At 36.4% G+C, this 26,850-nt stretch overlaps 1 protein-coding gene across 2 annotated transcripts in view; it reads right to left on the bottom strand.

Annotated features, from left to right (window-relative positions):
• Positions 1–14,761, bottom strand: part of lrpprc (leucine-rich pentatricopeptide repeat containing) — a 69,561-nt gene extending 54,800 nt beyond the window's left edge. For both annotated transcript variants that reach the window (XR_014029113.1, XM_081351665.1), the window contains exons 1-11: positions 14,480–14,761; positions 12,638–12,861; positions 12,417–12,539; positions 11,662–11,783; positions 9,690–9,748; positions 9,478–9,564; positions 9,275–9,401; positions 8,443–8,587; positions 7,970–8,127; positions 7,727–7,832; positions 4,448–4,555 (exon numbers count right to left, since the gene is read on the bottom strand). Coding sequence is in view for 1 of the 2 variants with exons in the window: in XM_081351665.1 (XP_081207791.1) it covers positions 4,448–4,555; positions 7,727–7,832; positions 7,970–8,127; positions 8,443–8,587; positions 9,275–9,401; positions 9,478–9,564; positions 9,690–9,748; positions 11,662–11,783; positions 12,417–12,539; positions 12,638–12,861; positions 14,480–14,742 (1,522 nt within the window). In the remaining variant the exon portion in view is untranslated. The remainder of the gene's footprint in view (positions 1–4,447; positions 4,556–7,726; positions 7,833–7,969; positions 8,128–8,442; positions 8,588–9,274; positions 9,402–9,477; positions 9,565–9,689; positions 9,749–11,661; positions 11,784–12,416; positions 12,540–12,637; positions 12,862–14,479) is intronic.
• Positions 14,762–26,850: the final 12,089 nt, after the last annotated feature.

Below are 26,850 nucleotides of genomic sequence, written 5' to 3'. Positions count from 1 at the left end.
CATATTAGCTTGTACAAATATGGCATTATATGACCCCTTTAAATCAAGAAGCATTCTCTAGACAAGTTAAAAATCATTGTCTTGTTTTCAGAAAAATAAGTTAGTTATTTAGAGTTAAATAGAGTTATTGCTTGAAAAAAGCTAAATCTGTCAATGGGGTAAGAAAAATAACCTTGTTTTCTGTTTGATATAAGATTATTTTGCTTACCCCATTGGCAGATTATTTTGCTTGTCAGCTGTCCACGACAATCCTAACAAGACAATAACACACTCAGCAAAATATTGTCTAATTATCATTATCGATAAAAAGATTCTTTCCCATTATGTGGAAGAGAAATAAGCACAAGCCTTTTTTTTTTTTATAATGACAGGACTAATGCTATATTGGTTTGGTTCTTGGATTTATTTATTTTTTTAGACCAGCAACATGATTTAAAACCCAAGGCTGTTTACAATTCACTCAACCAGATTTTAAACAGAAAGCAGTTATAAAAATAAAAATCTGATAATTAGATTTTCATCACATCCATTTTCCTATGGCATGGCCTGGAGGAACACCCCCTTCAGGCAGAGGATTCAGGCCTCTACCCGGCTCTCCAGCAGGACCCTTCACTCCCGCCTAAAGCACCACATGCATATGGAATAGTCTCTCGACCTACTCGGGCAAACGTTTGTGTGTGAGGGAACACGTGAACCAGCGATTTGTGTTCTGTTTACTCTTCACCTTGGTCCTTAGCACTCTGTATCTAAATGCTCAGGGGACACCTACACACCTGAATAAAAGATAAGAGCTGCTTTTATCTGCCATTAAAACCTGCATCTGGCGCCAGGAGCGGACGACCACCGGTGTGCGAGAGCATTAGCCAGGTAAAGCACCTGGAGGCTCCATCCATCCACCCATCTATCCCATCTCTCCATTTCATTCTCATCTGTGCATCTTTCTCCATTCATCCTTTCTTGCAATTCAGTAGCTCTTTGCTTTCAAGCAAACATAAACAGTTGACCAGACACTCTTCTCAATGGAGCTTGAGAGCCGTCTGTCTATTCATTCTTTCATTTTTATGAGAGGAGCACACCTGTTTTGCTGTTAAATAATCCATCAATCCATTTGTCAGACAAAAAAGTTGTCTCAGACAGCGCAGGCCGATAGGTTGCATGTGAATGGGGATGCAAAATGGATAGCCAGTCACATCACTTGCCAATTCAAGACTTCTCTCAATTCAGAAAGTGTGTGAGAAGGCTTTTATGGAACAAATCCGGTTCAATGAATTCTCGGGCGACCTCCAGATTTCTGTTTGCTACATCACTGGGTTTGATGATTGAACTGTAAGTGTGGGAAGTAACCAAGTCTGCAGTCTCTTACTTAAGGGGCACTAAAGGGGAGAGATCAGGGTTCAAACTGTCAACAGAGCTGTATTTCCAAACAAGCTCAATTCTAAAATTAAATGGATTTAAAAAGTGAATAGTATATCTTGCTAAAAGCAAAACTTGGGAGTGTGCTTGGGTCTGTCGAAACAGTGAAGCACGTACATCACAGCTCAAAAGTTTGAGGTCAAAAAAAAAATCTTGCATCAAATTGATTAAAAGTGACAGTTAAGACATGGTAACACTTTATAATAACGTTCAGTTGTAAGGCATTTATAAGTGGTTGGTTAATGATGAACTAATCATTTACAGAACATTCATAAATGATTAGCAAGTGATATACTAATATTTTATGTATGTTTTGTAAATTCCGTTACAAGTCATTTACAATTGATTAGTTAATGATTAACTAATCATTTACAAAACATGACTCTGCGTTCATAAATGATTAATTAGTGATATGTTCATTATTTTATGTATGTTTTGTAGATTCAGTTAGAAGTAATTAACAATTGATTAGTTAATAATTAACTGATAATTTACAAAACATGACTATGCGTTTCATAAATGTTTAATAAATTATGTTACTTTTTTTTAATGTTTTGCTCACATCAGGTGCACAGTGGTTAAAGACTCCATGTGTTTCAGAGAAGACAGCTGTCTATACCCTCACCAGTCAGCACTTACACTGCAGTGCACACTACACACTACACTACAGAAGACAGCTGTCTATACTCTCACCAGTCAACACACTACAGTGTTCAACACCTGTTATAGATGTGTAAACGCATGAATAAATCATTTACAACCCTTTCTGCATCCCCTAATCTAAAGTGTAAACTATTCATCACTTGTAAATGTGTTACACATTTTAGATGCAGATGCAGATGATTAGTTCATCATTAACTAACCACTTATAAATGCCTTACAACTGAACGTTATTATAAAGTGTTACCGGAACGGTTAAATTAGAGTCCCCCTGTGGTGAAAATCAAGTTTTTAAATGTTGTTTTTATGTCTGTGTGGTGTTTTTAATGTGCTTTAAGACACATTAAAAACACAAAAACGTGGTTTGAAATCGCTGGTGTTTCTTACATCACAATCTACCTTGTCATCAATCATGTCAACGTGCCGGCGGGCTTTAGCATATCATTAATAGCGAACTAGCAGGTGAGTCCAGGTTATCCCGGTATATTTTTCTGTTGATATGAAAAATTGTGTAGATTAACCAATATAGCAGGTGTATGACATATATTACGATGTTACGATGACCTGTAGGCCTTTATCCACTGACGTTCTGAGTTGTTCAAAGAATTCAAGCAAAATCATATACAAAATCAAGGCTAATCATATTACCATTATGTGTCCAAAGTTGTAAAGAGCAATACCATTGTGCAGCGTTTACCTTAGAAAGTTTAGCGAGTGGATCTCTGGTCTGGTGTGATTGAGGCGGGGCTAATTAGCATATTCATTGTACCACGCATACTAAATGAAGCAAAGTTGTAGAGTTATATTCAAGCTATTTTAAGACATGAAGACATTACAGGAAAAAAACATTTAAATGTCATTTTGGTGATCAAAGATGAGTTTTAAGGGATAAAATTATAGACTACATGGGGACTTTGGGCGTAGAAAAAAAAGTTTGTGCACCTTGATGTACTTTAAAAATATAACCCTATGACAACAAACTCACAAAAATCTTATCATTAGAGATTACTAATAATTATCATGAACAAATCAAATGCATTTTTATAAATTATTCTTTGAAAAACGTATAAGCATAGAAACTTTGCCGAGCTATAGGTCTAAAAATGAGGAAGAACTTTTAAAAGGTCTAATAATATATTCTCCACTGTACTGCGATTTCATGCATAATACAGCGCAGTGATTGGATTAAAAGAGTTTATTCTCATGAATAATGCAAAGAAAAGCTCAAAAACACACAACGTAGACGAGTACTCTCCAACCACAATAGCCAATCGACACTCCGAATTTACGCATATCTCACTTTTCATGACTTTGGTTCAACTTTGCTTTTTAAACAAGATAAACGAAATGGGTCCAATAAACAACAACAAAATAACCATTTTTCACTTAATAATAAACAGTGTTTTAGGGTTTCATGACCCTTTATAAAAGGACTCAGCATCCGATCCAAAAAGACATAAAAAAAGAATTTTCAGGAATGTGACTAGTGCAAAGAGCATTTAAGATGCAGATGTAAAAGCTTGTTGTGTGCTATGTGAGGGGCTGAGGCATTATTCTCACGCCATGTCACAAGCAATGAGCTGCATTGCTTCTTGAAACTGTCAAGCACCGCTCGCTCGCGGCTGCCAAGACAAAGCTAGCATATGTTTTTTCAAACTCGCCAGCCCAAATCCACACCTCATCAAAATGCATACTTTTCCCCCTATCCACACTCGTGAACGGGTGGACGGAATACCGGTGGGTGGAAAGGGGGATGGGCGTCTGCCCGCTGGTGACACCTGTGGACAGAATGCGACATGGCGCTAAATATTTCATGGCCGTGCACAGCGGCGCACGTAATTGAAAGTGAATTCCCTCAAAGCGCTCGCATTTACATGAGAACCAGTCACAACAAATTCTGTCATGTAACCTTCACGTAGTGCAGATTTCAACACTGAGCAAACAAAAAAAAAACTGTACAGGAACATAAAGGTGAGAGTGATCCTGCATGTTTCATGAAGGTTACTGGATTAAAAAAAGAAAAGAAATTAGATGTTTTTATTCTCGCTGCTGTAGTTGCCCTTAAGATTTATATGGACATGCTCTTTTGTAACTGCATTTATTTGTAACTCTGGAACAGATAAACAGATGGAAGTACGAAGAAAAATAATTTAACCAAATATCTAAATTGACAGACTTTTTTATTGAGGTGTCAAGAGAAATTAATTGTTTTGTATTATACAAAAAAATCCCACTTTAACTCAGACTTTTCATGATCCAACTCAATCCCGTTGTATAAAACCAATCAGAAACACGTTAGATCATGGAAGTAAAATTGGTTGCAACATGCACAATAATGACTGATTAAGAATGAGGCTGGAAGCTCAGGACTCACCGGGAATGTTCTTGTCTTTCTGGTGATGAGTAAACAGGGGCCAGAAGTAGTGAGGTCTGAGAGGCAAGCCCTCCTCCTTCATCCTCCTCATGAACGCAACAGCCATAGCTAGAAAGTTACAAAGACCAGAATATTAACACACATCGAGCTGTGCAATTATCAGATATATGGGTGGGCGTGGGCGATATGACCAAAATCTTAAATCATATGTAGCGGTTAATCATGTCTACCGGTATATCGTCCACCCCTAATCAAATAAACTAACAATAAAGAGAAAGATATCTTAAAACTGGGTCCAGAAATCAGAGGTGGGAGTAAGTCACACATGAGCAAGTCACAAGCAAGTCTCAAGTCTTTAACCTTCAAGTCCCAAGCAAGTCCAAGTCAATTTTGAGAAAAGCAAGTCAAGTCAAGTCAAGTCACTGCTTTATGTCAAGCAAGTCAAGTCAAGTCGTAGCTTGGGTCACAAGTCACTGGCAAGTCATACAAACGTTTGATGATTTCACTGAATTTATATATTAAAATAAGTTAAAACTACAGAAGTTGTGGACGATGGTTTTATTTGCAACATTTTTTTTTTAAAATATGCATTTCCACATACAGCTGAGTGGTTACTACAATAAAAATCTAAAAAATAAAAAATAAATAAAATTTCAAACTACATAGCCTAAAATGTAAATGTAACTGAAATTAGGCCATCATTAAATCATGAAAAAATAAATATGCCTCAAACATTGCAGAAGACCATTAAAAGGTATTAAAACAATTCACAAAAAGTATAATGGTTCCTATGCCACCAAATGGTATTCTTCAAACTGGCATCCCCTTTATATAAGTTATATATTTTTAAATATGAAGTTAAATCCGCCTAGGCTAATTATAAAAATAACTCATACTAGGGCAATTTTTCCACCACATTTTGAATTTTGGGTGCATATTAATTCTGCTGGCATTTTGCCCCCGACCCCCTGATAACATCTAACCCCGATGTTGTTTTTTGTCATTGGAAAGGACGACATATTTGGCTTTAAAGCATGATTGGAAATAAATGTGGCAAATGTTATACAAAACATATGCCATCATTAATTATCATTTGAATATTGACAACTTTAAGCTACATTTGAAAAAATAATTGTGTATAAAGAGGCATGCTGTTTAGGCCTGTCACGATAACAAATTTTGCTGGACGATAAATTGTCCAAGAAATTATCGCGATAAACGATAATATTGTCGTTCTGAGACCATTTTCATTTCATATAATTATAATGGCATAATAATGCAGGTACACCTTTTCAACGATCTATAAACTTTTATTTCTAAAGAATATTAAACATTGAAAACGGAAAACATTTTAAATATCCCAAAAAATGAACAAAACAACCAAAAACAATGAAAGCAATGGACTCTTAGTGTCTGTTAACAAAATAAATGTCTGTTAATAAATAAAATGAAACAAAATTGCACTTCAAAAAATATTAAACATTAGGCTTTAGACATTATTAAATAGTGATACATTCCATAACAGGCAAAACTGACAGTTAGGACCTTTGTAAACAAATAAAAAAAAGCCTCAACAAGCCATATCGCACAATTTTGCACTGTTACTCCTGTTACTTTGTCCTCCTGTTACTTTGTCAAGTGATTGTGTACTGTCGGGAAGGCATGCTACGCACTGAAAATACTTGGTTAGGATTAGGGGTGAGGAGTGCGTGCGTATTACACGCCATAAAGAGCGTATCATATGCACGCAAAAACTATTTTTGGCGTATAAATGGCACGAGAAATAACATTCGTGGTATAGATACGCATTTTCATGTGATCGGGCTCGCTGTCGCAACTCACAACTAGCGTCTTCTCTCTCTCCCGGCAGTAGCCGCAAACACTCCCGCCGGCGCTTTCCCATACAAAGACCATGTGACTGAGCGCCGCGGCGCCGCCTTCTCACACAAAGACCATGCAACTGACAACAAGAGGGTTCACTCCTCCTATACGCTAAAGAACCGAGCGAGAGTGGTCATCCAGTCTCTTTGGTAGAGAGAGAGAGACGAGGAAAACAAACAAGCATGCAAATGGAATTATCGCGGCCGGAAAAATTATCGAGCTCGTTTTTTTTTATCGTGCGATTAATCGACTTATCGACTATCGCGACAGGCCTAATGCTGTTTTGACCAATATTCTCTCTAGATTTAAAGATTTAGTTTTAAAGAAAGTCAAATTAACAAACAGGTTAAACAAGCCATAGCTTACTTTTATGTGTTTTTTTCTGGGCGTCACGCAATCGCGCAGAATCTGATGACTGGCGTCAATGGTTCCGTTGCTTTCATTTTGTTCATCAATTGATGTTGCGATGATTTATATAAAAATGTAGGCCTATATCAAGTCATTCTCGAGTTATACAGTTCAAGTCAAGTCAAGTCTCGAGTCATTGGATCTCAAGTCAAAGTCAAGTCGAGTCATTTTCTCAATTTAGTCAAGCAAGTCTCAAGTCCTTAAATTTGCGACTCGAGTCAAGTCATGTGACTCGAGTCCCCCATCTCTGCCAGAAATACAACAATGTGAGATTTATTTCAATTAACACAGGTTATACCATGGTCTGGGTGAATACTCGATTCTGATTGGCTGTAGGGTGTCCATTAAAAAGTGATAATGTACACCTAGGAAAGGCGTCCCGTCAATTTGCCTGATAACAGTTCTAAATGATTGATGGCTCAAACTCACTGATCAACTGCTGCGGTCGGGTCGCTGTGGCCACGTTGCTTGGCAACGCCTGTATACGGGAGATATTAAATAGTGCGCTCGACTTAAATGAAAACCCTCACGATTTTTACTCTAAAACACATTAAAGTATTATTAATTCGATAATGGACACCACCTTCGAGGTGTCCATTATCAGGTTTTAATGGACTTCGGCGGAGGCAACCGTCCGACGCGCGTTCACGCCTCGCCGTCGTCCATTAAAACCTGATAATGGACACCTCGTCGGGCATTAACCCTTACATAATTTTAATCTGGTTAACCTAATCCTGGGTTATAATGTTTCGACATTACAAAACCCTTTTTTATCATTCTTATTAGGTTAATAACTTTGATTTAAAAAAAAAAATGTATTGTCATATCAGCATCAATGGATATTTTCACAGCAAGATAAAAGTGTTTTAAGACAGAAATAGACAAATAAACTTGAATAGACTAAGCTTAAATTAAAAGCCTGGGGTTTAAAAAGACAATACAAAGGATTTGAAGTCTTTTCAAACTTTAAATCTACTTCATTGTACTCACTGGTCTTCTTGGCTTCCAGGGCACACTGAAGGGTGAACTGCAGTGGCGATGAGTGCAGACCTGAATCTTTAAGATCTTTGCAAAACCTAGCTATGTTCTCCACAGACTGCAAGACGCAAACACACAAATTAACAACATTAAAATTTACTACATTTTACTAAAGTTTACTAAAATTAACAAAAATTCATCATATAGAACCACTTAATAAACACTCTTAAAATTGTTTAGATTCGGGACCCTCACCTTGTCCATATTGACACAGTGGCGAAGAAAGAAGTTTCCCAAGTCTGGGGAATCATTGGTCTGCGAGTCTGCCAGCAGGCCGGTGAAGCTCTTCAACACAGAAAACGCTGTCTCTTCATGTCCGTGGGTAATCAGACTCAAGCAGAGGTTCATGGCGTCTGAGGAAGGAAAATGAATTTAAATGAATTGATGCATCAGTTTCAAAATAAAAAAAATATATCAATCATTAATAACTTTCCCAAAGTCCCATAACTTCATCTCAATGCATCAATATTGTATGCATTCCATTTCTCTAATTGGCTTGGGTTCATATTTAAAACACTTAAAATAGAATACTGCTATGAATACATATGGGACCATTATGGCTCACTATGGGCCACTTTGGTAATTGCTTAAGGCAAAATTCAAAGCTAATGGTCCCACATTCCCTTCGCTTCCATGACATGACATGACACAGCAGTCAGGGGGCACACCTGGCACATATCCCCTCTCGTGACGCATGCGCTCCACAATCTCGGGCACATACTGCTGATGGCCGGCCTTAGTCAGACTGAAAACCACCTGCATTAAATCTCTGTCCATCAGATGGATATCTGCATTCTCCATCGTCTCTAGAGTCTAAAGGAGACAACACATATGACATAAGATATGAAAAGGCTATATTATTAGCTAAAAACAATGAAAATAAAAAGGAAAATCTATTTATGTACTATAGAAACTCTTGAATACATTATCGATATTAAGAATAATAAAAAAATAAAAGATGTGACATTTATAAACAACCGATCAAAGTTTGGGGTCAGTACTTTTAAAAATAAATGAATTAAAACTTTTATTAAGCAAGGACACATTAAATTGAGCAATAGAGACAGTAAAGACATTTATAATGTTACAAAAGATTTCTATTTCAAATAAAAACTGTTCTTTTTAACCTGATTTTAACCTTTAAGAGTCCTTAAAAAAATAGCTTCAAGAAAAATATTAAGCAGCACAACTATTTTCAACATTGATATTATAATATTTTATTATATTATGATATAATAAAAATGATTTATTTTACATTGGCGTAGGTTTCCTTATGGGGCCAAAATATTGAGATCACATGACCAGCCAAATACAACTTAATCGCCCTATTATCGGATAAACCTTAAGAATATAAACATAAAAATATATAAATATAAATTGCATTACAAGCTGCATAATTTTAAGCAGTGACTCAACAATACTTAATTTCACTCATTTGAAAACTTAACCATTATTAAAAAAATTCTTAATCAGTCCATTTCATCTCCCATAATCACGGACCTGTTTAATTTTGGCAACATCGCCTTTCTCAGCGTACACGTTGAGGAGAGACAGGTATGTGTCTGGGCCAGGCTCAATCCCTGCCCCTTTCATGACTGATAGGATGCCTTCAGCACTGTCCATGTCCCTGCACAGACACAAGTTACTCAACACACATGTGCCAAACACACAGAAAAGGCAAGTCAATGACACGGTCCACTTACCCTGCCCGGGCATGGCCTGTCACTAGGGAGTTGAACACGGCCTCTGTGATGGGCAAGTCTTTGCTCTTCATAAAGCCCAGAATTGTACTGCAAGAAGTTATGATATAAGCATCGTTTCTTCTCAGTCTTTTCTTGTGATAGCCGAGTAAATAATATTTCAATTTTTTTCAAGATTTACACCATAAGCATAAACTCATTTGCTGAAAACTCACCTTGCACCTTCAATGTCACCATCCTCACAGTATGCTGCAATGAGTCTCTGATAGGTCACCTAGACAGTCATAATAATATAACAAATACAAATAAACATGGTATCCAGTTAAATCCCTAGCTTGCATCAGTGATTGACAAAAATTTTTCTTTTTCAAAAAAATTATAATCTGTTTCAAAGTCAATAGATTATTTTTGTAGAGAATTTTTAGTAAATATTTAAAATAATAGTTCATTTCATACAAGTATTTTTTCTCTCAAAGATCTATATCAGGCCGATTAAACATTTGTTAACTATCGGTCTCTGCTATCCTAAGCCTGTCAGCTTTCATGCATGTGTCATGCAGTAGGTGGCAGTATGCACGTTCAAATGGGTTTGCCATCCGCCATTAAAAGAAAAAGAAGAAAAGAAGCTGAAATGTGTTAGCGTGACGCTCGAGAACCAATCAGGTCAGTCCTAGTGCATCACGGACGTTCAAGTTTCTGTGTTTGTGATTTTATGTGCTCTTTTGTAACAAATCACTCAAAAGTCATTTACATACCATTTATTTCTATCTGCCGTCAGACTGTCTGAGACATCATTGTCATAATGCATTGCTATGGCTAAATATATATATTTGTATGGCTAATATACATGCAGTAATACAATTTTTCCCTGGTTAAAGGGGACATCAGATGCCCATATTACAAGATCTAAAATAAGTATCTGATGTCCCTAGAGTGTGTGTGAAGTTTTAGCTCAAAATACCCCACAGATAATTTTTTATATCATGTTAAAATTGCCACTTTGCGGAGTGAGCAAAAGCGTGCCGTTTTTGTGTACGTGTCTTTTTTCCAAGAAGAGGGCGGAGCTTCAAGAGCTCATCAAAACAGGACAATCTCAGGCACTGAAAATGTCAGAAACTGTCAGTAGCAGTGTTTAGTTCGAACTTTAGTCGGACAATGATGCCAACAGAGAATTTGTGCTGTATGGAGATAGAACAGGTATAGTTTTATTTAATTAGTTATAAACTACGTTGTCATCTTGCTTTAATCCACTATTAGTACACTCCTGTTGTAGTGGACCCTGTCCAAATGATGGCAAAAACTTTACTGATGAGTTTATTGTACATCACACATAAGATGAAGCATGAAGCATTCACTCCAGAAAATGACTATAAGAGCTGAATGCACAGCACAAGAAGTGCGCATTCAAATCTTATCCATAAACTCTCTCTCTCTCCCTTGCATTATCATCAAAATTCACAGAGAATTACACACAAACACTCATTACAACTAACAGTAAACAAATATATACAGACATTAAGCCTATACGAGAGGTGCTTAATAAACTGGTAAGCTTTATATCCGTAAAACAACTCTGATGAACTGTAGTGCGTGCTCTCCCTTTCATTACTTCCGTGACCAGTATTGCTCCAGAGACTATAAACTGGATCACGAACAGTTGGTACTGATCCATCCTTGAGTAACAACTTTTTAGCAAAACCTGTGTTTTGTATTGTCCCTTTGTATTGACCATCGTTCACGAGTCTGGTGTAAAATGATTCGCGCAGACATAAACCAATTTAGGTATATGGGGGCACATTCCCTTCAAAAATAAAACTAATCCACTGCGTCTTCTGTGGCTCTGATGTCGGGAGAACATGAAGACTCTTACATCCAACAACAAAACACCTGAGTTGCTTACGAGACATTCTTGTCGCTACAGCTGCTGGAGAAAATGACCGACAGTGCACAGCTCGCTCAGAGCTAAAATAGCATTATTCTTATTCAGATATCTAGCTACCTATGTAGAAACTGGCTGCAAATTGAAACAGCTCGCTGGATGACACGGTTTCAGACTCAGACAGCCCATAACAAACTGGCTGCATGTTTTCTTTTCAGCTTTTCTGAGCTGACAGACAAGCCAGAAAAGCCAGAAATCTAAATAAATGCAAAAAAAGCGAGTTTACTTATACTTAAAATGATACTCACTCTGTTTGGCTGAACATTAGCAGCTTCCATTTTAGCAAGGAAGTCGGTTGGAGAGAATTTGAACTCATTCTGCAGGTACGTCTTGAGCAGGGCATTGTAATGGCTCACATCATAGGTGGAGCCTGCAACGAACAGCAATATATAAGTTCAAATCCCAGGTTTAGAGGTACAACCAGTTAGCCTAGAAATCTAGACGCACCCTAGCGGCAGCAAAATGTATTTTGCAGCCAGGGTAGTCTAGAAACTCTCCATAGACTTTCGAGCTGCAAAAACCTAAATTGGGTCAGGCCAATCACGTCACGTATAGAGTCGGCGGGGCGGGCTTAACATATGACGACAGAGTTGCGACGGTTTCCTGGCTGCGACTTGAAAACACTGAATGACGGCTGCTGCTGGAGAACAGGCTTTCGAATCGGCTTTGGCCGCGACTCTGGAGGACTTGGAGTTAAGTTTTTCTTTGAGAAAAGAGCAAAGAACGGCACTGAAGTCATTCTTAAAAAAAGGAAGATGTGTTTGTCGTTTTGCCGGCCAGATATGGCAAAAGTTGAATCTATCGTTAGCTCCGCTGTTGGGAAAACGCTCTGGTTGGTTGAAGCGCTGTCCTATTGCGTGCAGAGGGAATTTGAAAGACAGCCGTTTATCCCGCCCCTCGGATTAAACCGCGTCTATGGTGAGTTTCCAGACCTAACATCTTGATGTAGGTCTGGCTTGCCAGGCTAACAACCAGTAACTGTTCAAGGGTCTTTAACTCATACCAAGTTCTTGAAGCTTATCCCAGATCCGTTGTGCCAGCTCTGTGCGCTCAGTCAGGGGAACCTCAGGAAGAAGTGAGCCACAGCTTCTCAGCAACAACAGGGCTTGATTTCCACTTGGATATCCTATTTGGAGTGATTTTAGAGATATGACATGCAGAACAGGTAGAGATTAATATATGGAAATGGATCCAGGACAGATCCTCAAGCAAAGAGACAAATACCTGTTCTGCAGATGTCATGGAAGATGCGCAGCAGCAGTGTTTTGGTGACCCTGCCTGTCCTTCGGACAGAGCTGTCTAGTTTCGCCAGAGCCCAGTCAAACTGCTGAGCCTGCTTGGAACGGACTGCCACGCTGGGCTCATCCCTCACCAGCCCACTGTGCTCCGGGACAACTCCATACTGACGACAACTCACACAGGGCAAGGCTGATCTGTGTGAGAACAAACTGCAGAAGAAGTGTCTGCAATAAGTGTACAGCCTTAGCATTACAAGAAATGTATGTTAAGGTGCTTACTACAAAAAAAAAAAAGTGTATGAAATTAATTGAACGAATGAAAGAAATTGAACAATTTATGATTGATCTATACAATGATTTCTGATTAATCCCACATTTATGATGAAAACCTGTCCTTGTTTCATGTCTAAGTAGGGGTGGGCTTTTTATCATCTATAATATCATAATTGTTGTTTTAGTAATGTGCAAGCTGACACAATCAAGATGTAGCCTATGAATGTCTTAAAAATGAGAAGAAAAAGAAAAGAAAAGAAACCCACAGCAGAACTGTTGAGGGTCACTGAACAACATAGCAGTGTTTAGTTACTGAATGAATCTGCTTTTTTAAACGAATCATTTCAGTGAGTGATTCAATGACCCATTCATAGTCATCAGTCACTGAAGGAACCAGCCATTTGAACTAATTGTCTGAAAAAATTATTCAATGACTCACTCAATAAAACTTAAATATTTTAAATATGGAACTAAAATCTCTCTTTTTTATATATATATTTATGCAATTATAATTGCAGTGAAATTATATGCATGTCACCTCTGAGCCACATTAAACAATCTGTGTAAATTCACCTAAATCCCACTTCAGATGCAAAAACGGATTTGGTTGATGCTAGCTTAATTGGATTGGTTACGGTTAATTAAATGTATTTATTAAATGTATGAGTTTGACATGAAAATTTTGATTTAATTAGAAAAATGCCCTTATAAATGCTAAAAATGTCCCTGGAAAAAAATGTAGGAGGCCAAACATGTTAATGCTGAACCTAGGTACCAACACAAAAATACAAAAAAAATATATAGGCTAGGCTAGGCTATATCCCCTCCCCCCCGGAACTCAGCCTTATCCATATGTGGATTTGTGGAAAAGAAAATTTAGGCTTAAGTATTTTATGTAGATTTGAGTTAACCACCATAGACGGTGTGGGTCAGAGTTTAGCTATTAGATCACTGTAGTGTGTCCCTAAATAGAGTAACTAACATGCCAGAAACTAACAGATTAAAAATTGGCCAATAAAATGTGCAGTATCCTCAGATGGCTTAAAATGACCTTGACGTGTTGACCCTTGAATTTTGACCCATGCTAACATACAGTTCTCAGCAACAATAGTATTAGCCTAAAATAACGTTACACAACTAGAGTTATATGGACATATCCATTATCATAACTTTTGGTAGGATTAATGTCTATTTTATTAGACTGATTGTGATGCTTTATGAAATAGTCTTTGTATCCAAATAAGACTGTTTATAAACTAATTTGATTTATAAATGTTATAAGCATTATAAAGAAGCTGAAAAGGGTAATGCTACATTCATATTTTCTGCAATGATATTCATGGTTGACACTTTGCAGGTTATGAGCTTATGCAAGGAAGCCATTTCTCTCATACAACATCATTATAGGACCAAATGACTATAATTAGAAATGTTCGTTCATTTTTAGTTAAGTAACCTGCATTGAGCACATTATCAATGCGTTATAGTACAGTTAGAGGAGTGATCACCTCTCAATGACAACTGCATGATTTAAACACGCATGGCACATGTATACCTGTTAACATTTAACCTTCCCGGGACTGTCTGACGCACACAAAACCCTATACGTGGAGTCCCGACCGCTCCGCTGTAAAGACGACCAGCTGCCGGTGCATGTCTGCTGTTTCCTAAGACCTGAAGCAATGAAACCGATGAATATTTGAGAAGCCGGGCTGATCTTAAGAGCGCAGCCATGTTTAGCTTGCAGAGAGAGAAGAGCGAAGGACATCCGCACCACGTGACAGGCCAGAGAGCAACGGCAGAGACCATTGTATTCATAGGGGGGTTCAGCACCCTCAAACTCATCATTTTTCCTTAAATAGTCCAATTTACCCAGATGTAGTTGTTTAGCAGCTGTTTGGTAATTCTAGCAATAATACGCAGGTTACAAAATATACAATGTTACAAAATACAGATTGTTAGGCTTGTCATAAACAATTATATTGAAGACATATTAGGCCTAATACATCATGAGTTTTTCACTTTCTTGAGGAAACTGCATGCTATATTGTTTGATTTCCTCGAGAAAATAAACTTGGTATTACTATGTCTTATGAATATGAAAAAGTCCCTAAAATGAATAAATAGTTGTCCTCAGGATACCATTGACATATGCTTAAAATAATCTGAACTAAAAACAGTATCAGTCTTCCTTCTAATAAAATAGTAGTTACCAAAAACATTATACAATAAAAAAGCTATTATAATAGCTTTATAGCTAACAAAATACACAAAATACTTCAATACACTTTAGCTGGATATAACATTTTAGTGTTATGAAACAAACATAAAACATTAAATTGTATATCCTGCTAAAGTATAGGCCTATATATATGTGTGTGTGTGTGTGTGTGTGTGTGTGTGTGTGTGTGTGTGTTTATCTGTTTGCACCACTGTACAGTGTGGTATTTATAGCCTATACTTTAATAATATTTGTTCATATTTGGATTTAACTTTCATTTTTACTCTTTTTTTTAAGCTGTAGTTTTTATTTCATTAATTTTGTTCTATGATTTTCTCATTTTTATTAGTTTTTTTTTTTCATATTTCTAAATAGCTTTAATTTTTTTTTTTTTTTTTTTAGTTTTAGTTAACTTAAACATGTGTATTTCAGTTAGTTGCCAAAGCTACATTTCTAATTTTTGGTTACATTTTTTAAGTTTCAGTTTTTCATCCAATATGTTATTTTATTTTAAATAGCCTACTGAAAATAATTTAATAGTTTTTGTTTAAGTTTACAATAACAACCCTGGCAACACGTCGAAGTAAAATGTACATACAAGATTATTATTAAGCAAAAAAAAAAAAAAAGCACAGAATAAAAACTGTGCTTTGCCTTCAATAGTTTGAAAACTTATACTGTGTCACACACAATTGCACTTTAAAAAAAAAATTTGTTGCAATTTCCTGATCTTGTTTTATGATTGTACCCATTCCTGATTATACTGTCTGTCCTCATGAGTAAAACTTAAATTTCAGTTATGTATGTGTTGGATTAATCTTGTCGTGTGCTTTTAGCTTGACACATTGTTTACAAGCATACTGAAGCGGGAAGCTGATTGGTGGCAGCTTGAGGTCAGTTTTGGAAAAGGTCAGCTAGGTGGGGTGTTGTCAAGCACGGACTAATGCCCACTGGGCCACTCAGTCTCGTGCCGGGCATCAGGGGCCAGGGGGCCCCAATTTGTCAGACGTGTGCCATGCCAAACTCATTTCCATGGCTGACACACACTGCAAGCCACCCGCACAGCAGTACACACTACACAGCTGACAGGTGACAGTGAACAGGCATTGCCTGCCAGGCATGTTGTTTCACCCGTTTGAGAGTCCATCCCTGCCTGGATCTCACTCTGTCAACCCCTGTCTGCCGAGCCCACCCACAGTGGGGTGATGTTCGGGTAGGGACGATGCTGAGTTGCTTTGGCATGGCATGGTGAGCAGAAAGAATAATGCTAACGTGTGTCAAAATCTAAAGAGTGGAGCTTGGTTAATAATTAAATAGATAATACAAATGCTTTGGATGTATAGACAGGCAAAAGGAACGTAACTATTAAAGCAAGACGAACTGAACTTTAGACATCCACATCTGAGGATCTCTAATAATACTTTTCATTGTGCTTTCAGCAGCAGCAAGGCACACATTTCCACTTTACCTTGTATATTTCAAAATTGAATTGTGTTTATAATATAGCTTGTTATAGAGCTGATATGCAGTCCAAAGTGCTGGGACGCATTTCTCCGCTTGTCTGTGATTTTACGTTCCAGACAGTCAGTTGGCGTATTAGGGATTTTATGTTGATACACCAATAGCTGGCGAAAAATTACTGTCTTTATAAATCAATCAATACAGTATTAACCTTATGTTTCTGTGAATGTGTGGGCACTTTTAATTCATTTTCCACTATAGTAAATAACTGGAAGAATAGCAAAACGCAGTAAATGATAAAATAATTTCCACTAAAAAACAGTGTTTATGATTACGATAATACATTTAAATAATATGATAATAAATAACAGTTTGCAATATCAAACAGCACAATGAACAGTTTTTGTATAGCTATTGACACAATCCCCTCCCCCCTTACGTGAAAAATAAAGGTGAGTCAATGAGTCAACCGATTTGTTATAAAAAAACATTTATTCAGGAACAAAACAAGTGACTTATGAGTGAGTCATTGAATCATTCGCTCAACCGATTCAATCAGGAAAAATACAACCCTGTGTCCCACTCCCATGTTCATGCTATCCATCCTGAATAGAATGTGTGAGATTAGAATAAGTGTGTCCCAATGCATTGTATGTTGAAAAGTGTATAAAAGTCATAGATATTTGAAGTATGGATTCGTGCACACTCTGACGGCTAAAACTGCCCACAAACGATTGCGCTTTGGACGAGGATTCAAGGATTCAAGGAGGAGCTACTAACACAAATAAAAAGTGTTTAAAATTTACGAACATGGCAGATGTGCACAAGCAAGGGTTAAGTACAAAGGTTTAGAAAAGGGGGTTTGAGTGACTTATAATCAACATTTAACCTGATAAGAATATTTATTTAATGTTATCCGTGTTATATTTCATCTGCAACAACAATGTGAACTTTTATAAAGATTAGATTGGCCATTAACTTTTAAATGTATTATTATGCAAAAATATGAGGAGAGTTCTCAGCACGACCCACGACTGGCAGATCAACGTGCTACTTCTTTTTTGATTGACAGGTCAGTTTACTGTAACAGGATGCAAGTAACTATGAGAAAACGTCTATTAAAGACGCAATTTTGTGACATGATAGTATGTCCCAAAGCTACTCTTCTGCTACACACTCAAAGGTATGTACTTTTTCTTCACAAAAAGAGCACATCTGTAACGAGGTATGATGTTGTGGGAAGAAGGAGGCGGGAACCGGCGAACACTTAAACATTTTAATAACCAAATAAACAAATACAAAAATGAAAGTAAAAGCCAGCAGCCCCTCACGGACGACTGCTGGCAACACACAAAACAGAAACAACACATCCAAATAAAAATCAGGCCTGTCCTCTCTCTCTCTTCACTGTCGTCGCTCCTCCTTTATGCTTCCGCTCCTCCGTGAGAGATTCGAGACCGGTGCGTCGCGCAGGTGTCGCTCATCAGCAATCACGCCACCGGCCTCGTGCCGCCCTCTCACGGCCCTCGGCCTCGTCCTGCTCGCCACAACATCATTTTAGGGTGTAGTGTCAGAAGGCGAATTGGGACACAGCACTAATGAGTGAGTCATTGAATCATTCACTCAACTGGTTAATTTAAAAACACAGATTCATTCAGGAACAAAACAAGTCACTTATGAGCGTAATATAAACCACTGGAAGACAACAGATGGTTGTCATTACCTGACCTCCATAAACTAAAAGGCAGTTAACATAAAGATTTTTTTTAATATAAAGTATTTTTCTTATAATAATTTTAATAGTATTTTTCCTTTGTGACTGCAAGGGCGGAAACATTTTATGACGGAGCCATGCACACTTACTAGACCGTCTCATAGTCAATGCTGAGGAGGACTTACAAGTGAGTCACTGAATCATTCACTCGTTCAAAAACACTGATAGATTCAGGAACAAAAGAAGTGAATTATGAGTGACTCATTGAAACGATTCTCTCTAAAACACTGATTCATTAAGGAATGAAACTGCGCAACAGTCTGTCCTGCTTTTGGCTTGGTTTGGAAGTTGGACCTATGTTCATTTTGAAACAAATACACATAAAAAACTGGCAGTTCTGCTTCTAAAAAGTTACTAAATCTTAACTTTTTGTTTATTGAACTTCTAAACAATATCACATATTGCTTAACATGTATCTCAAAGTTTGTTTTTGTCACTGAGCTGCTAAAGAATTAATCATCGACCCTCACCTGCAATGTCAGCGAGCATGTGCCACTCCCAGAGACTTGTACCGTCAGTTTACTTCATATTCCGATGGGAGCCCTTGCTTTTCATGGCATGAGAGCTAAAAGTGGTGAGCTCAGGGGAAGAAATATCTCAAGGTCACTGAATTATAGACGAGAAGAGATGAGGTGAGCTGAGAGGCAAGGCCCGCTCCTTTCCCCTTTCTGTTTGCTGAATGAACTCAAGAAGGGTCTGTTCTGTTTTTCTGCAGCATGAATGCATCTGTGTTAGTGATTTATTATTCATCAAAACTATCAATTATTAACTGATTATTTTCCCTCTTTTACAAAAGATTTTTGCTGATCTTTCTTCCTCCTACCCATAATTGAAAACAGTGCCCTCATTTTCTTATTCAAAATCTTTTTTTAGCAGCAAAATGCAATTTAAAATTGTTTGGCAATCATCTGGAAAACTTTAGACAATGGTATAAAGAATTTTGGATTGTTTATGACTTAATAATGTCTGTCAGGTTGCTCACCAGAGGCTTATGTAATTTCTTATTCCTCAATATGAAGGAAAGCATGTTGTAAGAAACAATGTACAGTAGGTCTCTTCACACTCACAGTCGTTAACCATGACTAATTATTATTGACAAATTATGACCCCAACAGCTCAATCATGAAAATTAGTTAATATTTTTATGTAAAAAATGATGAAAAATGCATTATTAAACATTTTATTCTAGAACATTCAACCTTTTGGGGGGGGGGTCTGCCTTAAAAAAATTACTTTTAAAGGAATAGTTCACTTAAAAATGAAAATTCTGTCATCATTTACTCACCTTCAAGTTGTTTCAACCCTGTATGAATTTCTTTCTCCTGCTGAACACAAAAGAAGATGTTTTGAAGAATGTCGGTAACCAGACAGTTGATGGACCCCATTTACTTCCTAAATTAACACTATGGAAGTCAATGGGGTCCATCAACTGTTTGGTTACCGACATTCTTCAAAACATCTTCTTTTGTGTTCAGCAGGAGAAAGAAATTCATACAGGTTTGAAATTGCAAAAATGATGACAAAATATTCATTTTTTAAGCGAACTATTCCTTTAACCCTATAAGGCATGGTGTCTAAAATAGTGGATACAGTTCCTTGAAAGTCATTTTTCCCATTTTAGGGTGTGATGTTTCATCCAAAACAACACAGATGATATTTACCCATAATTCAGAATGACTAAATAAATTCAAATACCTCTGGAATATTTCTCATGCTGTGGAAACTCGCTATTTCTGAAAAAAAGAAAAGAAAAAAAAAAGTGTCAACTTTTTGCAAATCAAAGCCTCAGAGACTGAGCTACACAGAAGAGAGAGAGCTGAAGTGTTGAGGAAAGAGAGAAAACAGGCCGTCCCTGAGGATTTGTCCATTTCTGTGTGGATCAGAGAGTGTGAATGTGATGGCAGTTGCAGGGCTCTCTGGTGTGAAGAGTGCTGTTTCTCTGAGATCCTTGTGAACTTGAATGTCACACATGAGGATAGAAAGTAGAACCTTGGCAGGAAACGACACCGCAAACACATGGAAATCTCGAGGGGCTAAAAGACACAGAGGCAGCAGAACATGTGTGCACATCCTCACAGTTCCATGCTGATGTTTTCTCACATTGTAAGTGCTGACCTAAAATCTCAACCGCAGCTTTTATTCCTCCCGGTTTCAATAAAAAGAATGCAATGAGTCATACAACATTCATTTTTTATAAGAAAACATTTAAATGTATTGGTGGTGTCAATGTTTGAGTTTTTTTAGTTTAACATAAATTCATGTTTCATGTGACTGTTGACACAGTTACTATATATATATATATATATATATATATATATATATATATATATATATATATATATATATATATATATATATATATATAGTATATATAGTATATATATATATATATATATTAGGGCTGTCAAAAGATTAATCGCGATTAATCGCATCCAAAATAAAAGTTTGTGTTTAAATAATATATGTGTGTGTACTGTGCATAATTAATTTTGTATATATAAATACACACATGCTTGTATATATATTTAAGAAAAATTTGTAATTTATATATAAAAAGTTTATATTTATATATAATATAAATTATATATAAATATATACAGTATATGTATGCAAATATTTCTGAAATATATACATGCATGTGTGTGTATTTATATATACAAAATAATTATACACAGTACACACACATATATTATGTAAACGCAAACTTTTTTTAAATTTTTTTATTTTGGATGTGATTAATCGCGATTAATCTTTTGACAGCCCTAATATATATATATATATATATATATATATATATATATCCTCCCTTTGCAAGACTGGAAATTACTCACAAAATTTAATCATCCCTTATTTTGCATGCACAATAGGCAACAGTGATAGTAATCTGACTGATAAGACTGCATTGTGGCATTTTCCATCATCCATGTATCATTACTTATCATTATGTTGTTATTGTCATCCAGGGCCTTTCATGCATCATCACTTCCCTCTCCGCTCCTCATGACTCCAGTCCTGTCCGTTTCCATCTCAGTTTCAGTGAACGGCGTCCGGCTCCATCCCTCCACTGACCTGTTCAAGCGTGACAGTAAAGGAGAAATCATATATTTGCACACTCTCACATGAGACTGCCTGGCTGATCTCATGACAGGCCGGGATCCTGTGACTTTGGTATGGGAGAGCTGTGCCTGAGCCAGACAGGAATGATGTGATACACTACTGTAATGATGCCTCGGCCGAGGAATAATCACCTGAGAATTATACATGCCTCTGTGGTCAGTGACAGGACTGTGTTCCTGTGTTTGGGCATAGAGGCCTCGGCAGCACACACACACACACACACACACACACACACACACACACACACACACACACACACACACACACACACACACACACACACACACACACACACACACACCTAGCATTTTATCTCCATTCTAGGGATGCAGTGAAGTGTGCAAACCATATCCAGGCTGTCACCCTTAATGAGATGCACATGGCTTGGAAAAGCAAATAGTAAGATAATAAAAGAGGCTTGTTGTAGTGTTTACATTTCATGTTCTTTTATACTGTTTGTACCGTGGTTTGTTTTATTTGTGACAGACAGCTCTTCTTATGTGTGGCTATTCTAAGTAACTGTCACTTTTTTTGCAGTGTACACAAGAAAATATTTTGTGCCTAAATAAAATTAAATATGTTATTTATCTACTTTCTATTTGTTTATTATTATAAATGTTATTTAAAAATCACAATTAACTTGACAATAATGGGTTACACCAGGGTCTTTATAGTTAACTAAAACTAAACACATTTTTGTTTTCTAATATAAATAAACGTTAAGCACGTTTAAAAAATAAAAATCGAAAAATCTTAAACTTATTTTATTTCAGCTAGTTGCTAAGTGCTATTTAGTCGAGATAACTAAATAAATAAAAAATAAAATAAAAACAAACTGAAATAAAACTATAAACATATTTAAAAAATGTTTTAATAATAATAATTAAAATGACAAAAAAAAACTTGCACTTTATTTTACTGCATGCATACTTACAGTGTACTTACCAAATAAAATTGTACTGGGTAATGAATAGGGGTCAAGGTTAGCTTTAGGTCTAGGTTCAGGGTTAGTACCTTATTTCCCAGTTATTGGAATTACTATAATAAGTACACAGTATGAACATCGGGAACAGGGCTGTAAAATAAAGTGTTTCTAAAACAACATAATTACAAAAACTTTAACCAAGATTAAAATGAAAAATCTAAAAATGAAAACGAAAAATGAACAGTGCACCCAAAAATGAAAATTCACTCACCCTGTTGTTCCAAACCTGTATGACTTATTTTCTTCCACAGAACAAACCAGAAGAAAAAGTGAATGTCTATGCAATTGCAAAGAATTGGGTAAAAAAAGGAGAAAGCTTAAAATATGATGCAAAACAGCATAAAAGTATTGAAAAATATAGTCTAGTGCTAGTTCAAGTTTAATGATTTCATTCTTCTGTGAGAAACAGACCAAAACTTAAATTGTTGTTCCTGGTGTGTTAATACCAGTTCATGTGAGAAGATGTCCAAATCGTTCTTATTGAGTTGGATCTTTTCAAGGAATTTTTAAGTTTGCATCTTGCTGAGACTAAGTGATGGTGATAACAAGCTAGTTTTAAAACGGTCATGTGACAAACATTAAGCACAATTTTCTTAATCAAGGAGGCAACACAGATTGCCAACTGGCTCATCTTACCCCACTGTCTCCCCTACTGTAGATTTCTCAGCATATTATGTGATGTGGAGGCAAATCCCTGAATCCCACGCAGTTTAACAAACATTCAGCTCCATCACATCCCTCAGTTGTCCTCCTAGCACCCCACATTTCACACCCTGCATTAACATAATGCTGTAATGGAGTTGATTAAGAAGCAGTTATGAGCGAGGCATTGGAGGATGCAAGTGCTCAGTCAAGCATATTCAACGGCGTGTCGACAGCCAAGAAAACCCTGAGAGCGACATTAAGCAGAGGAAGAAGAAGCCTCCCAAAAATGCACGACTGCCCTTCAGCGTATCTTCATGGAGTCGTCAACTTGTGATTGTCATCGCATCTTAATTGACATCTCAACCTGCAACACCTCGAGAGGTTTCTATTATAACTATGACCTGCCTTAAACCTGTAAACCCTGAATTCAAATATTTGAGGAAATGCAACAAACTTTCATGGAAACTATTTTAAGTTTAAGCGAATTGGTTGTGAATTTGTACGATCTCATTCGTACCTTTTGGTATGATCTGGTTTAGGGGTGCTTCATGCTTAATTGTTTATGTTGTTGTTGTTTTTTTAAATAAAATGGTATGTTTTCATACGAACCAAATCATACCAATTCAAACGAAATCGCCAACTTCAAAATTATTATTTTTTTCTCATGAGATCCGGTTGGGGAATCCGGTGTTTCAAAAAAGGTTAATCTAATATAATTTTCTCAAAGAGCAAACGTATTAAGTAAAGTATAAGTAGATTTGCGATTAAAATGAAAAATGAAATAGCTTTCATTAATCATTTCATTTGAATGAGCTAATTTATAAAATCTGTAATAAAATAAAATAAATAAACATTAGAAATAATACAAAAATAAGCCAATTATAAATAATGAATAAAACAATATATTAATAATAAGTAATTCATTCTATAATAATTCATTGTATGGAATGGAATAGTGTGGTATAATATGGACTCTGGCCAAGCAATAAACACTTGATTCAAACTTGAAAATAAAAGGCTAAAAAATGCTGAAAAAACAAACAAACAAACTAAAACCTCTATTAATTCAATGAGAACATTATATATCCCCATAACCTCTGCTTTGACAAAGCATGCATAATTCTGTTATTATTATAAATTATAGTTTTAAAAAGTTAAATTTGGCTTTTGAAGCTGCAGAAGTTAAATGAATATGTATTTGAAATATTTCAAGTAATGTTTTATTCGAAACTCTTAATTGTTTTTATTGATATGGGGTTTATGTGCTGAATCACTAATGTGCCCCGAAGCAGCACTGGATACATACTGGTGACATCAACTGCCATAAAGTAGACACCAGGTGCTCAAAACTGTGACAGACACGCTGACCTTCTTCCTTTGGCTGTGTGGTCTTCATCACCTTTGCTTCTTTCCTTATCCACCTCGTCCAAAGCCCGTTCCTGAGAGGTTTAGCCCAACTCTTCTGCCTTTTGACCCAAGCAGCCTTAAGCCACATGACATTTTGGAAATGTCTATTTGTATTTTCTCTCTGATTCCCTGATTTTTTTTTTGCATGGTGTTAAAGGGGGGTTTAGAAAATCCGTCTTGCCTCCATCTCAGTAATGACAACACCAGGAGTAGGTGAGGAGACTTCAATCTGACCTGACCTTTTCCTCTACTTTACAGCCTGAAGCAACATGTCTTCTGTCCTCAGTCATTAGAAATGATGCCCTTTCCAATTTCATCACTTTCTCCTCTGCTGTCCGTGGCTGTCATGAGATAAATGCAGGTTACACAGACCAATCATTTACAATTTACTCAAGTGCAAGTAATCTCACGCATATTGTCTATATTATGGGATATTATTGATTTTTGTGTATGAATTTGCCATGTATTTTATATTTTTAAAGCTGCAATAGTTCTTGGTTGATAATACATTTGATTTTGAATTCCCCCCGTTTTCCAAAACATTGATATAACATAATATTGATATTAAAGTGCCCCTAATATGCTTTTTCAGATGTTACCTTTCATGCAGTGTGTAATATAGCTGTTTGTGAATGTAAAATGTCTGCAAAATTTCAAATATCAAAGTGCACGATAATTGGAGTTACTGTATTCCAAAAGAAAGAATTCGTGATTCTGAACTGCGTCATCCAGACTTAATTCCTGCAGGAACCTATTTAAATTTGTAATAAATTTGCATAATGTCAGTCAGCCTATATGCTCATCATTGGTTGTCAGGGAACATTCTATTTTGACCCTCCCTCAATAGTTGTAGTTGAGGCCTGGAAGAGTTTGGTTTGTGTTGTCGACATGTCCAGAAGATGCTGTTTTAGCAAATCCGCTTTGGATGCACTACTTCCAAAGGATGAGGACTCAAGCTCAGATTGATACGGTAAAACCGACGTCATTGATACGGTATAACCGACGCCATCGTTACTGTTCGTATATTTCACTGTGTACAAGTTCTGAGAAAGCCTCTGGCATTCAGATATGGAAATGGGTGTTTCATTTTTGGTTTCCAACACGCATCGTCTTCAGAGATTCGCGTTTTTGTTGTTCACGGAGACCGTTTTCAAAAATATGCACTTTGAAACCCGTTTTCAAAACGTTTCCGTTTTCTGTTGTCGTGTAAATGAACGACCAAAACGCATAAAAAGCATATTGTAGGAGACCTAGATCCAGTTGCCCATGTGGATGTCGGATCACAGACATTAAGTAATATTAGGTTACATTTTATTTTGATGGTCCACTTACTATGCAACTAGGGGAGAGCGGGGCACAAAGTAACGCTTTTTGACTTTCTCAGTTTGTTCAGAGTAGGGCCTATTTATTTTTTCCCACATTAATTTCCCACATGTCTAGTACAATTATGTGGTTTTGTTTTATTAATACAGTATATACTTTTTTCTGGATATACCCCGAAAGAATGGAAGTGAAATGTGACAACATGCCCCATAGGTGGGGCACATTGTAACATGACATATGACAGCTTATAATGTTGTCTGATCTAATAAAAAAAATATACAAGACAAACTAAAATATTTTCTAAATAAAATACAATTAAAAAACTTTTTCATATAAAATAATGGCAATTTTTAATAATTAAATATAAACTCATTTTTGAGTTTTGACCACGAACACAGGAAAACACAGCTATACAACATAGTTCAAAACAAATAAATAATTAGTAATTTCTGAACATTGACTCTCAGTCTTTATTCACCTTTTTCTCACGTTTTCTCAATAAAATTAATCAAACTATAGAATATAATAGCATATTTCTAATAAGGGCACATTGTAATGCAGTGTTACAACATGCCCCGCCTGCACAACTGGGATTTAAACCCTGCTAGTGTCTTCTGCTAGTTAGCGAACTATCTCAACTGTTAAATAACATCTTGGAGATTAAAATAATATCAGATTTGTCTAATTTTAAATAAACACAAAAAATAGAGATGAAAAATTAACTTAAGTAAGAAATTTACTTTTGCTATGGTTTAATAAATGTCTATGGATATCTTCCAAAAAAATTATATTTTGGCGCAATTTTTTCTCTATATAGTGTTGATATGGCAACTAGTAAATACACCAAGTTTCGTCATCCTAGCATGTGTGGAAGTATTTAAAACAAGTGTGTTACAACTAGCCTCGTGTTACGTTGTGCCCTGCGCTCCCCTACATGTCAACTAACTCTCATTATTAGTAAAAGACTGTTAGCAGACTATTAGTTCAGGGTTA

The sequence above is a fragment of the Scardinius erythrophthalmus genome (assembly GCF_964197995.2).
Source record: "Scardinius erythrophthalmus genome assembly, chromosome: 21".
Lineage (NCBI taxonomy): Eukaryota > Metazoa > Chordata > Actinopteri > Cypriniformes > Leuciscidae > Scardinius > Scardinius erythrophthalmus.
This window is presented reverse-complemented; position numbering and strand designations above follow the sequence as displayed.